The sequence below is a fragment of the Madurella fahalii genome (assembly GCF_045866475.1).
Source record: "Madurella fahalii IFM 68171 DNA, scaffold_6, whole genome shotgun sequence".
NCBI classification, from domain to species: domain Eukaryota; kingdom Fungi; phylum Ascomycota; class Sordariomycetes; order Sordariales; genus Madurella; species Madurella fahalii.
Genome location: NW_027263976.1, coordinates 4,187,818 through 4,198,957, shown reverse-complemented (window position 1 = coordinate 4,198,957; position 11,140 = coordinate 4,187,818). Strand labels below are relative to the sequence as shown.

At 56.8% G+C, this 11,140-nt stretch overlaps 6 protein-coding genes across 6 annotated transcripts; 5 read left to right on the top strand and 1 right to left on the bottom strand.

The window, feature by feature from the left end:
* Positions 1–32: 32 nt before the first annotated feature.
* On the top strand, positions 33–1,898 carry MFIFM68171_11268 (Isotrichodermin C-15 hydroxylase; the record flags this gene model as incomplete). Its single annotated transcript, XM_071066687.1, has 5 exons — positions 33–110; positions 171–980; positions 1,058–1,372; positions 1,439–1,641; positions 1,739–1,898. 5 exons carry the CDS (start codon positions 33–35, stop codon positions 1,896–1,898), a joined length of 1,566 nt encoding a protein of 521 aa, XP_070922788.1.
* Positions 1,899–2,085: 187 nt separating this feature from the next.
* Positions 2,086–3,025, bottom strand: GTT1_2 (bifunctional glutathione transferase/peroxidase; the record flags this gene model as incomplete). Its single annotated transcript, XM_071066686.1, has 3 exons — positions 2,086–2,456; positions 2,517–2,917; positions 2,976–3,025. 3 exons carry the CDS (start codon positions 3,023–3,025, stop codon positions 2,086–2,088), a joined length of 822 nt encoding a protein of 273 aa, XP_070922787.1.
* Positions 3,026–3,760: 735 nt separating this feature from the next.
* MFIFM68171_11266 (F-box domain-containing protein) lies at positions 3,761–4,979 on the top strand (the record flags this gene model as incomplete). Its single annotated transcript, XM_071066685.1, has 2 exons — positions 3,761–4,842; positions 4,913–4,979. The coding sequence occupies 2 exons, from the start codon at positions 3,761–3,763 to the stop codon at positions 4,977–4,979; spliced, it is 1,149 nt and encodes a 382-aa protein (XP_070922786.1).
* Positions 4,980–5,295: 316 nt separating this feature from the next.
* On the top strand, positions 5,296–6,806 carry SPA2_2 (component of the polarisome; the record flags this gene model as incomplete). Its single annotated transcript, XM_071066684.1, has 2 exons — positions 5,296–5,726; positions 5,807–6,806. The coding sequence occupies 2 exons, from the start codon at positions 5,296–5,298 to the stop codon at positions 6,804–6,806; spliced, it is 1,431 nt and encodes a 476-aa protein (XP_070922785.1).
* Positions 6,807–7,397: 591 nt separating this feature from the next.
* Positions 7,398–8,288, top strand: MFIFM68171_11264 (AB hydrolase-1 domain-containing protein; the record flags this gene model as incomplete). The annotated part of the gene is made up of 1 exon (XM_071066683.1): positions 7,398–8,288. One exon carries the CDS (start codon positions 7,398–7,400, stop codon positions 8,286–8,288), a length of 891 nt encoding a protein of 296 aa, XP_070922784.1.
* A 611-nt stretch (positions 8,289–8,899) lies between these two features.
* MFIFM68171_11263 (Phenol 2-monooxygenase) lies at positions 8,900–10,935 on the top strand (the record flags this gene model as incomplete). Its single annotated transcript, XM_071066682.1, has 5 exons — positions 8,900–9,427; positions 9,492–10,385; positions 10,440–10,605; positions 10,672–10,788; positions 10,841–10,935. 5 exons carry the CDS (start codon positions 8,900–8,902, stop codon positions 10,933–10,935), a joined length of 1,800 nt encoding a protein of 599 aa, XP_070922783.1.
* Between the last annotated feature and the right edge of the window lie 205 nt (positions 10,936–11,140).

Below are 11,140 nucleotides of genomic sequence, written 5' to 3'. Positions count from 1 at the left end.
GCCCTTCTCCCATCAATCCGCAAGCTTTCAATATGCAACCCGACTACGTCCTCCATGGATCTCTGTTGAGAGCCCGCCCGTGGATTCTCATCTACGCCTTCTTGGGCACCGTACGCCAATCCCGTTTCACTCTTTTCCCCTTTTTATATACATCCTAACCCGTCGCCTAGCTCATTGTCTACACCCTCGCCAAAGCAATCTACAACCTCTACTTCCACCCACTGCGATCCTTCCCAGGGCCTTTCCTCAGCCGCGCCTCCCGTCTCCCCCACGCCATCCGGGTCACTTCGGGCCGCGGACCCATGGCTGTGCACAAGCTCCACGAAAAGTACGGGCCCGTCGTCCGGATCGCGCCCAACCACCTATCCTATACCGATCTGCGGGCCTGGAAGGACATCTACGGCCACCGGTCCGGCCCGCAGCACGCAAACATCCCCGAGAACCCCAAGAGCCGCATCCACTACCGACCCGGGGACGTTATGGACAGTCCCCCGAACATCCTCACCGCCGATCGGGAGGAGCACTCGCGCCTGCGGAGGGCCATCGCGCACGGCTTCAGCGACCGTGCCATGCGCGAGCAGGAGCCGCGGATCCAGCGCTATGTGGACATCCTGGTGAAGGGGCTGCGAGAGACCGGCGAGGAAGGGAAGAAGCCGCTGGACCTGGTCAAGTGGTACAACTGGACGACATTTGACATCATCGGGGACCTGACATTCGCCGAGTCCTTTGGCTGCTTGGAGGAGCAACGGACGCACCCGTTTGTGGAGATGATCACGGGGCTTGTGGCGCAGGGGGCGTGGCTGTCCGCGATGAGGTATCTGCGTCTAAGGTGGGTCATTCGGCTGGTGGTAATGGGAATTGGGAAGGATCCCTTCAAGGAGTTGAGGAGGGGGATGATGGAGAAGTTGGAGCGTCGGTTGGGTATCGAGAAGGAGAGGCACGACTTGTTTGAGGGCCTGATGAAGCGAAGGGAGGAGTGGGTGAGTTGCGGATGCCCATCAAGGACACAGTTTCCCAGTATTGATGATCAGTGCTGACGGATGATCATGAGGCGTAGAACCTCGACATGCAACGGCTAGAGTCCAATGCAGCGCTGATCGTCGTCGCTGGCTCCGAGACGACGGCCAGCCTTTTGTCTGGTGTCACATACCTCCTCCTCGAAAACCCTGAAGCTATGGAGAAGCTGAAGCACGAGGTGCGGTCAGCCTTTAAGAGCGCCGACGAGATTACCATCGCATCAGTCAGCCGCTTGCCATACACGCTGGCGTGCCTTAACGAGGGCCTCCGACGCTGGCCACCCGCAGCCGGCAACTTAGCCCGTGAAGTACACGAGGGAGGAGAGTATATTTCGGGCCAGTTTCTTCCCAAGCAGGTATTGTACCAGATGCCATCTGTTGTCCCTCGGTTGTGGAGTCCCAGTACTAACTGGCGTGGGAAGACGATAGTTGAGGTGCAGCCGTATTCCATGCATCACAGCAGCGAACATTGGCACGACCCTTACACCTTCTTGCCTGAGCGTTTCCTGCACAAGTCTGAGGGTAAATTCGGGGGAGCTGAGGAAACCGAGAAGAACCACTATGGTGACAACCTTGAAGCCCTCCAACCATTCAGCGTCGGCCCCAGAAACTGCATTGGAAAGAAGTGAGTTCTCCACTTGTTCTACTGCGTACTTCATCCCCTTTACGCATCAAGGCCCCGCACTAGTATAGAACCACTGCTAATGCGCTCACGTAAACAGCCTCGCCTATGCTGAAATGCGTCTCATCCTTGCCCGTATCATTTACGAGTTCGACTTACGCGCTTCTGGGGATATTAAAGCCTGGTACAAGCGAGCAAAAGTATATACCGTCTGGGAAAAGGCGCCGTTCTACGTATACCTTACACCTGTCAAACGGTAATCGTCGTACCAGGTAGAACGGAGCCCTTGCTCAGCGTTGGGAGTGGGAGGCATAGAAATCTTATGCAGAGCCGTATGAATGAATGGTAGTTGGGCGACGGAATGAGATTCAACTAAACACTAGGGGTGCGATGACATGAGTTGGGTGGCATCATGAAGAGTGCAGGGCACTTGGGAATTGTACACTTTCAACTTTTTCCCCTTTTCTCGAGCTCGTTGATCTTGGCCTCTGCCCGCATATACCCGGGTTCTTCCTGCAAACGTTGTAGATAAGCCCACAACTTAGGGTATTTATCCGCAAGCTTCGGCTCTCCTTTGCCCGCACTAAGACTACCGGCCCTGTGTTTTGCTATGAGTAAAGGGAAGCTCATGAGAATATCGGCTGCCGTCAAGTGAGCACCGCACAGATAGGACCCGTTGTTGGGAGATGTCTCGAGTTGGGATTCCAGAAACACTAGGTGTCTGGACAGGTTGGGCACGAGAAAGGCGGCAATGATTTTGTCGGCGACGCCTGAGGTGATGGGTCGGATAATAAATGGGATTTTCGGGCTCTTCAGGACTGCAAGATCGCGGTCAATATCTTGGTTCTGGAACTGGTATACTCCAGGTCCGGACATACTCGATAGAATGAGTTCCACTAGCATTGGGGGCATCAAGCTGCCCTCGGCATAGTGCAAAAAGTACTGGTAGCGCATCCACTCCTCCGTCTCTCCGCCAACTTTACCCTCTTGCCCTTCACGATACCGTTTCGGGAGGAGAGGTCTGTCCCGTGCAAAGTGCTCACACAGATACTGGGCGATGAAACCGCTCTCGGTGAGGATGAGCTGTGTTTCTTTTGACGGCGTGGTGGTTGAGTCGGACAAGATGAGTCTGAGAATCGGTGATTTTCCGAGCGGGTGAATCTTTTGGAGTTCTGGAGGGGCGAACATGTCCCGGTCGCGTCGGAAAACTTCGACTTCGTACTCGAGCCCCAGTTCCTCTAGCAGCCAGACGAAGCGCTGGGCGCGCGATTCATTGAGCCTGGGGCTATCAGCAGAAACTGTCTAGTTACGACCTAGTTGTGAAGCCGACTACTCACCAGTAGAGTTTGATTTTGGGCTGAGGCACAGGATCTCTAGATGAGGCCATGGCGATCCCACCAAGTTGGTGATTACTTAAGATACTAATTTCCGATGGTGTTGGCAGAATGTATACTCGGTGTACGCAGAGACACGTACTTTTGAGGAAAACATGGATAAATTGAGTATTTTACGCATGTTCAATTGTTCCGGACGTACGGGCATTTATAGCATCTGATCGGGGGCACATTAGTCACTCGCTGAAGTGTTGGCAGTGGCTTCAGGCGTCAACGAGAAAGCGATCGCTGTCTGGACACTCTGGGATTCGGCCGTCATGACGCGGAATTGATCACTAATACAAAGGCGTCACGGTAGGTCACGACAAGCCCCACCGCATTGTGGCTCCGGACTTTTTTGGAAGAACTGTGTGTGTATTCCGTATTTGGCGTGCGGGCCGGATATTAGCTTGCGGAGTCTGGGAGAGACCGGGGGACCTGAGTCGACGTCTATCGGGATTCGAGACGCCGCGAACCAAACTCTGCCACGGAGTTTGCATTGTTGGGTTAGCCTCCAATGGTGCCTCGACTCATGACACACAGCCAATCGCTCGCCTCCATCAGCGGCGCAGCTGACGCACGGGTCGCGAGCCCCTCAAGCCGTTCCATATTCCTCGGGTCGAAGAGAACCTCCACATCGTCTCCGCTCCCCTCCGAGACGACATCTCGCTCTCCCCGCCTCATGCCTTAATCCAACTACATACAGGTCTGTTCCGGAAATTGGCGGCGCGCGGCGTGGTCTGACGAGCATGCCGTTTCGCGACTCGTTCGTTGGTTGGGCGGCCCGAATTGCCCGGAGGGGGACCGTGTCGGGGCTTCAGATGGCACCTCACCACCTCTTGGGGATCCCCGGCGAGCTGCGCAATCAGATATACGAGTGCCTCATCGTCTTCCCAGACCCGGTATCCATTTACCGAGGGCCGGATGGCGATGAATCGCCAGAGCCTTCTTCCCTGTGCTCGGTCCTCGCGCTCTTTCTCACATGTAAGCAAGTCTACTCGGAGGCCAGGTCCATATTCTACTCGCACAACAAATTCGTCCTCCCCTCCGCAACATCCAGCGCGCCACACCAGGTCCAGGCCAACTTCTTAATGCGCTGGTTCCTTGGTCCCATCGGCCCGCGCAACGCCGCATCGCTGCTGCACCTCAGGGTCCCATTCCTACTGGACCCCTCGACGGATATCCTCAGTTGCCTCCGGAACAGACCGCAGCTTGAAGAGGACAGCTGGAGCCAAACTCTCATTCCCTACCTCCAGGGGCACTGTCCACACCTCGAGACCATCGAGTTGGACATGAGATGGAACAACCGCTGGCTATACCACCTAAGCTTCAGCCCGCACAGCCTGAGGTCCGTGTTTGGCTGGCTGGACGACGCTCTGCGGATCGCCTTCCCCTCGCTCAAGCACATTACACTCTGCATCACCGGCGGTCCTGGCCCTGAGTGGGCCTTTCATTATCCAAACATCCCTCCGCCCGGCATGTTGCCCCCTGCTGAGTGGAAGCGGCTCAGTGTCGTCCTGAGCAGGCTTGGCTGGACCATTGCGCTCGAGGGCGACGGGCAAGATAGGCCGGTGATTTCGCCTTCACATTCGAGTTGGGTCGCGCTCTGGTATCCGAAGAAGCCAGCCGATATAAAGGCGCTGCTGTATCCCACGCCTCATGTTTCTCGCACAAGGGATCCGTCACAGTGGCATCGTTATCCCTTGACGGCAGCTGCGCGATACCGCGTCGGACTTGTCACCGCTCTTCTAAGGTCCCCTAGCCAGGCTGTCAAGAATTGGAAGCTCCATGAGGAGCGGCGGCAATGGAGGGCGTGGAGACGGTCAGTTTGGTACGTGGGGATCTGGAGTTGTCAAGAGGAGCGCCGCGGTCTGACATCGCTCCGCATGATGGGGAGGAAGTGGCGCTGCCAGGGCTTACCAGGAGACGACCCTGGGCCCCGAGTATCGTCCCTGGGTGGACCAGTAAAAGCATGGCCCCTCAGTGGATTGACTCCCCAATGCAGCGCACCCCTGACCAGTAATATTTGGCCCTGAGTAGGGATTAAATGAACCAACACCATCGGGGAGACCCTTCGGCGCGCTCGGCGCTGACAGGATGGGCGCAAGCCTGAAATGGTCAGCCGTAGCCCAAAGAACCAAGCCACCCCCGCAACGTGCCCGTACTATGTATGAGATGTCGTTCGACCAGACCCCCAGCTCGAAGTCTCTGAGTCCGCAGATAGAGTGTTGGTACGATCCGCCCAAAACGCCGGAGCGCCGAACCGCCGAGTCGCCGAATCGCCATGACCGCGCTGTTCAAGCCGACACCGATCCCTACCGCCATCGCCCATCTTCTCGCCGCCGCAGAACCCATATCCGCTACCGCCCACGCTGCTTTCCCACACGACGAGGTTAGCGGTGGGGGACAAGCGGCCCGCGTCCGCTACGAGCTCAACAATGCGTGCGGTTGCCTGCAACAGCTGCTGCGCGTCCTGGGTCGTCTAGACAGCATCCCTCGACATCGCAAGGAATTGGTTGAGATCCGCCAGCTTGCTACCGTCCTCGGCGCCGGCTCCCTGGTCTTCTCGCACCTCCAATCGGCCTTGCTTGACCTGATAGCCCTCAGTGACAGTAGTAGCGGCGACCCCGGTGCTCTACGAAATGCGCGGCACCTAGCACAAGGAGACGTTTGGGAGATGCTTAGGGGGCTGCAGGATTTTGGAAGATCAATGTGGTGCATCTCAACGGTGCTGGAAAGGCAAGGATTGCGTCGAGTCGAGTTAATGGATGACTTGCTGACGTTGCATCGAGCAGTACCTCGGAAACCCACGTCGCCGAGAGTCATAAGACCCTACACACGGCTGTGTCCGCCATCCTCAGGAAAGACAAGAGGTTGCTGATGGAAATGAAGGCGTTATATCCGGACCCGGAGGCAGGATTGAGTTGCATAGGCCAGGCTGATACAATGAGGGATGGCTCCGGGCTCATGGGCCCTTTCGTTGACACCTCAGCGACTCTTGTTACTCTGGATGACATCGATGATTCGGATGACGAATCTTCCGGGCCGCCGACCCCGACTTCGTCGGAATTCCCGTCCACTCCAGAGGCCCGGTCAGCGAATCTCGCCAATATTTTAAGTCTCGACGCCATCATCGTCCTTGTCGCTGACCTTGAGAGGCCCAACCGCAGCGTTGACCAAGACTCCAGCGCCCAACCCCCGTTCGACTCTAACTCGCTTGAAGTGATTACCGTCTCTAGGGCGGGTGTGGCGTTCTCGCCCCTCCAAGACCACAACTCCATAGATGCGCCATCCACTCTGCAACGACCCTCCTCCGAAATAGCCGTGTCCGCGGAGACAGTCTTCCAGCTCCCTGAGGTGACCGAGGCGGTTGTGCTCGACTTTTTCCGCCGCGCCGTTCTAGTCTCCCCTTTCGCGCTCCGGTTCGCAAACAAGGAAGTGACGGCGTCAGTAAGAAACCGGGACAAGATGACACAGCTCACGCAGCATCAGTTCCGCGAGTTCTATACCGACGTCTACGACGAGCTGGTGCGGCGGAATGTGAATCACAGGAATAAAACACGTGGGAGTGCACCGCGTATTTCGTTGGTCGAGCCGCAGGGGCTACATCCAAACCGGGTCGAGGCCAGAGCAAGGCTGGCCGCACTCGGTGATAAGCAGATCCAGAGCATCATTGTCGCGCTGCTTGAGGAGCTGGCGGCTCGCAGCCAGCGTCAACGTGACGAGGAGTCAAGGCGAGCACGGACTGCTGCGGCCTCGACGACTCGTCGTTGGGCGGTGCAGGTCGATGGCTAAGGTAGGTCTCTCTATTTTGCATGTTCTGGAATCCTGTGGCGTTGCGTTATGATGTGAGTTTGAGGAGTTAGCTCTACGCTATTGACGCCCGGCGTTAGGATGACACGGTAACACGGTGGCGCTTGTAGTATCACTTCTAGCAGAATGACAATCCATTATATACAGTTCTTGGCCTCGTTTCGGGGGTGCGGTTGGCCTGTAAGTACCCCTGTATTCCGCTCCATCTAACGGCCATCAGAACGCCGACGACAACTTGACCGATAGCAACGGACTTTGTAAGACTAACTCCTTCCCGAGCCCAAATGGAATGTATACCAAAAGAATATACTGTAGTCGTGAACTGTTGTGTGGAGACGTTTCGTCCATCATTTGCTGATCACCCCTCCATGACGAACCCCAGCGGGACATGGCAGCAGAGGAGGCGATTACGTGACATCATTCCCGGTTTCCCTCCCGCACTTCACCATTCTGATACCATAAGGGAGGTAATTCACCTAGCTATTCTGCGGCACACCTCTATTCACCCACTCAATACGCATGCCATTACAACTCGTTCAACGCCTCGGACACCACCATCCTACGTGCGACAAAATGGCCACCATCCTCCAGCCTCAACCGCCCCCCAAGCCACACTCCATCCACGAGTACTCCGGCCTCGCCCACCCGCCGCACCTCTCCCGCCTCGAGTCGGCCACGCACAAAACAGCCCAGGTCGAACCGCTCTCGATAGACGTCGACGACTCCCTCGACGGCTTCGTGCCGGGCTTCCTGCACCTCCCGCCGGGCTTCACGACCTCCCCGTCGCAGCCCCTCCCGCCGCACCACCACCGCACCGCCGCGATCCTACTCTCGGGCGCCGGCGGCGGCGTCACGGGCCCAAGCTCGATCTACCTGTCGCTGGCGTGCAAGCTGGCGACGCTGGGCAGGGGGATCCCGACGCTGCGGCTGGACTACCGGTTCCCGTCGCGGACGGCGCCGTGCGTGGCGGACGCGCGGGCGGGGATGGGGTACCTGCGGGACATGTACGGGCTGGACCGGTTCGTGCTGGTGGGCTGGTCGTTCGGTGGGGCCGTGGTGTTCACGGCGGCCGGGGAGGACGAGCGCGTGATTGGGTGTGCCACGGTGGCGAGCCAGACGGCCGGCACCGACGGCATCAGAAAGGTTGCGCCCCGGCCGGTCCTGCTGATGCACGGCACCGCCGACCGCACCCTGAGCGATGGGTGCTCCAGGAGGTTGTACGAGATGTACGGGGAGCAAGGGGACAGGAGGTTGGAGTTGTTCGACGGGGACAATCACGCCCTGAGTATGAACGCGGAGAAGGCCGAGGAGATGCTTTGCGAGTTCGTGGCGCGTTGTGCTGGGGTGAGGATTGCGGAGAACGAGAGGGAGAAGGTGGTGGGCGTGGAGTTGATTGATGATGGGGAGAGGCATGAACTGATGGAACGGGGAGGCGATCTAAGGGAACCGGAGAGAGAGGATTGAGACCGCCTGGGAGACATGCTGCGCGTCACTGCATTTACAGGCAATATCGTATTGATTGATTGGCGTCTCTAGTCGCTCAGGGGTTCAAGGGATAACGGATTGTAACATCGGACTGTTTACACGCATTGAGGACTCTGCCTTTGGAGACACAAACATAGCGCAATATCGAAGAGTCAGTGTTATATTTCACATAACCGGCCTTGATCACTTATCGCAATGAGTAGGTAATCAAGTCTCGCAATCCACAAACGCCTCATTGTCAATGGGCTGGCTGGCCCGGCAGGTTGAGGGTGGAAGAAAGCCCACCACTTCCGAGATTTAAGCCGAAGGTGTTGTGGGGATGCGGGGAAATGCGTTAGGGGGGAGGTCAAGCTCCCCTAAGGTTCCACTTCTCTAGAGGCAACGGCGTCAACGCCGTCTCGCGGCCGATCCCGCTCGGAACAGGTCCGGCTACGCTCGGGGCCTACGCGGGTTGTCTGGATCGTCCGGCACTTGTTTTGACGGTTACGATAACTCCCAGAAACCTTGGATCTAGAATATAAAGTAGAGGGGCGCAACCAGGCTCTCCACTCTCCGTCTGGCATCATTAAGGTACCTTCACTGACATCACAATGGCCGCTGCCTCCGAAACAACCGATGTGCTCATCTGCGGCAGCGGCTCCGCCGGCCTCTGCGCAGCCGTGTGGCTCGCTCGCTTCGGTATTGACTACAAAATCGTCGAGCGACGTGACGGGCCACTCAAGATTGGCCAGGCCGATGGCGTGCAGACTCGCACAGTGGAAATTTTCGACAGCTTCGGTATTGCGGAGGACCTACTCAAGGAGGCGTACCATGTCCTGGAGCTCGCATTCTGGTCGCCCGATCCTGATGCAAAAGGCATCAAGAGAGACCGGTATGCTCCTGATAAGGAGACCGAGATCAGCCACCAGCCGCATGTTATCCTTAATCAGGCAAGACTGAACGCGTTAATGATGGGAGAGTTGAAAATGGGGGGAGCGCCGCCCCCTGTAGAGTACGGATGTGAGGTGAAGGGCGTCGAGGTGGATGAGACCAGCGTCACGGATCCCAATGCGTATTGCGTTAGAGTCAAAGCAATAAAGGACGGAGTGGAAAAGACATACCGGGCAAAGTATGTCTTGGTAAGCTTACCCTTTTCCCATTTACACTTCTCGGCAATGCACGCTAACTGAACTCGATGCCCAGGGCTGCGATGGCGCACATAGCGTCATTCGCAAGTCGCTCGGTTACAAAATGGTCGGCGACAGCTCCGACGCCGTCTGGGGTGTCATGGACATCTACCCACGCACCAACTTCCCCGATATCCGGAAGAAGTCCATCATCAACTCGCCTGTGGGCGGCATCCTCATCGTCCCGCGGGAGGGCGACTCTATGGTCCGCTTCTATACCGAGCTACCGGCCGGGACCAAGGTCAGCGACGTGACCCTCGAGAGCCTTCAGAACCACGCACGGTCGGTGTTCAAACCGTACACCATGGACTTTGCCGAAACGGCGTGGTGGTCCGCCTACTCGATCGGTCAGCGCCGCGCGGACTTCTTCCACCGCGACTTCCGCGTCTTCCTGACAGGCGACGCGTGCCACACGCACTCGCCCAAGGCGGGCCAGGGCATGAATGTCAGCCTGCAAGATGGCCACAACATTGGCTGGAAACTGGGCATGATTCTCAGGGGCTTGGCGAGGCCGGGACTGCTTGAGACGTATGTCCTTGAACGGGAGCGGACGGCCACAGAGCTGATCGAGTTTGACCGTTATTTCACAAAACTGTTCAACTCAAAATATCGCGAGGAGCATGGTGTTACCCCCGAGCACTTCGCTGAGCAGTTCGTCAAGGCCGGGAGGTACACGGCCGGGCAGGCCATACAGTACGATGTGTCGCCCATTACGGTCATTGGAGAGCATGACAAGGAGATTACGTCCAACATAACGGTTGGAATGCGATTTCCCACTGCACAGGTCGTGCGATATTCCGACGCTAAAGCCATGCAGTTGGTTAAGGCACTGCCGGCGGACGGGCAATGGTTTGTTGTGGTATTTGCGGGCGACATGTTGCAACCAGATGTTGCTTTGCAGTTGCAAAAGGTTTGGCAGTGATCATTATGGAGATAACAAACTTCAGCTGACAATCCCTCCCAGGTTTCTCAGTCACTCGAGCAGGTGGCCAGGCGATATACGCCGCTTGATGCTTACCCCGATAGTGTCATCGATCGCATATTGGTAATCGCGTCAGACAGGAAGAAGGTGGAACAGGAAGAAATCCCTCAGTTCTTTACCCCCGTAACGGGCCGGTGGAAGATGAAATGTGAGCGGTGCCTATGTCCTTACCCCTGACGGCAAGTTCATGTTGACCATTAATTCTTGGGCATAGGCCTAGCAAAAGTTTATGCCGATGACGAGAGCTATAACTCTGGTCATGGACACGCATACAAAGCCTATGGAATTGACCCTCAGAAAGGAGCATTGGTAGTTGTGCGACCAGATCATTGTAAGTAAGGCCCACGGCTGTTGACCATGAGATGCTGACTCCTCTCGAAAAGATGTGGCCAAGGTTGCTGCATTGGAAGATGTAAACTCCGTTAAGCAGTTATTTGAGGGCTTTCTCATTCCCGTGAGTCAAAATAACGACAGCTGAGGGAGACGTCTGCAGAGGCAACGCTTGGCTTTCTGGGAACTTCGACTACGACAGAAGCGAGGATCTGCGAATACGTGACCGGAGAGGCGTTCCCGTTTAATAGCAGGGAATTCCGAGCGGCATGTTGCTTATAACCAGCACTATACATTGTGGGGTCCCCAATTTACATTAGGGCCGGAGCTGAAATTTGTAATTTCGGAGCCTT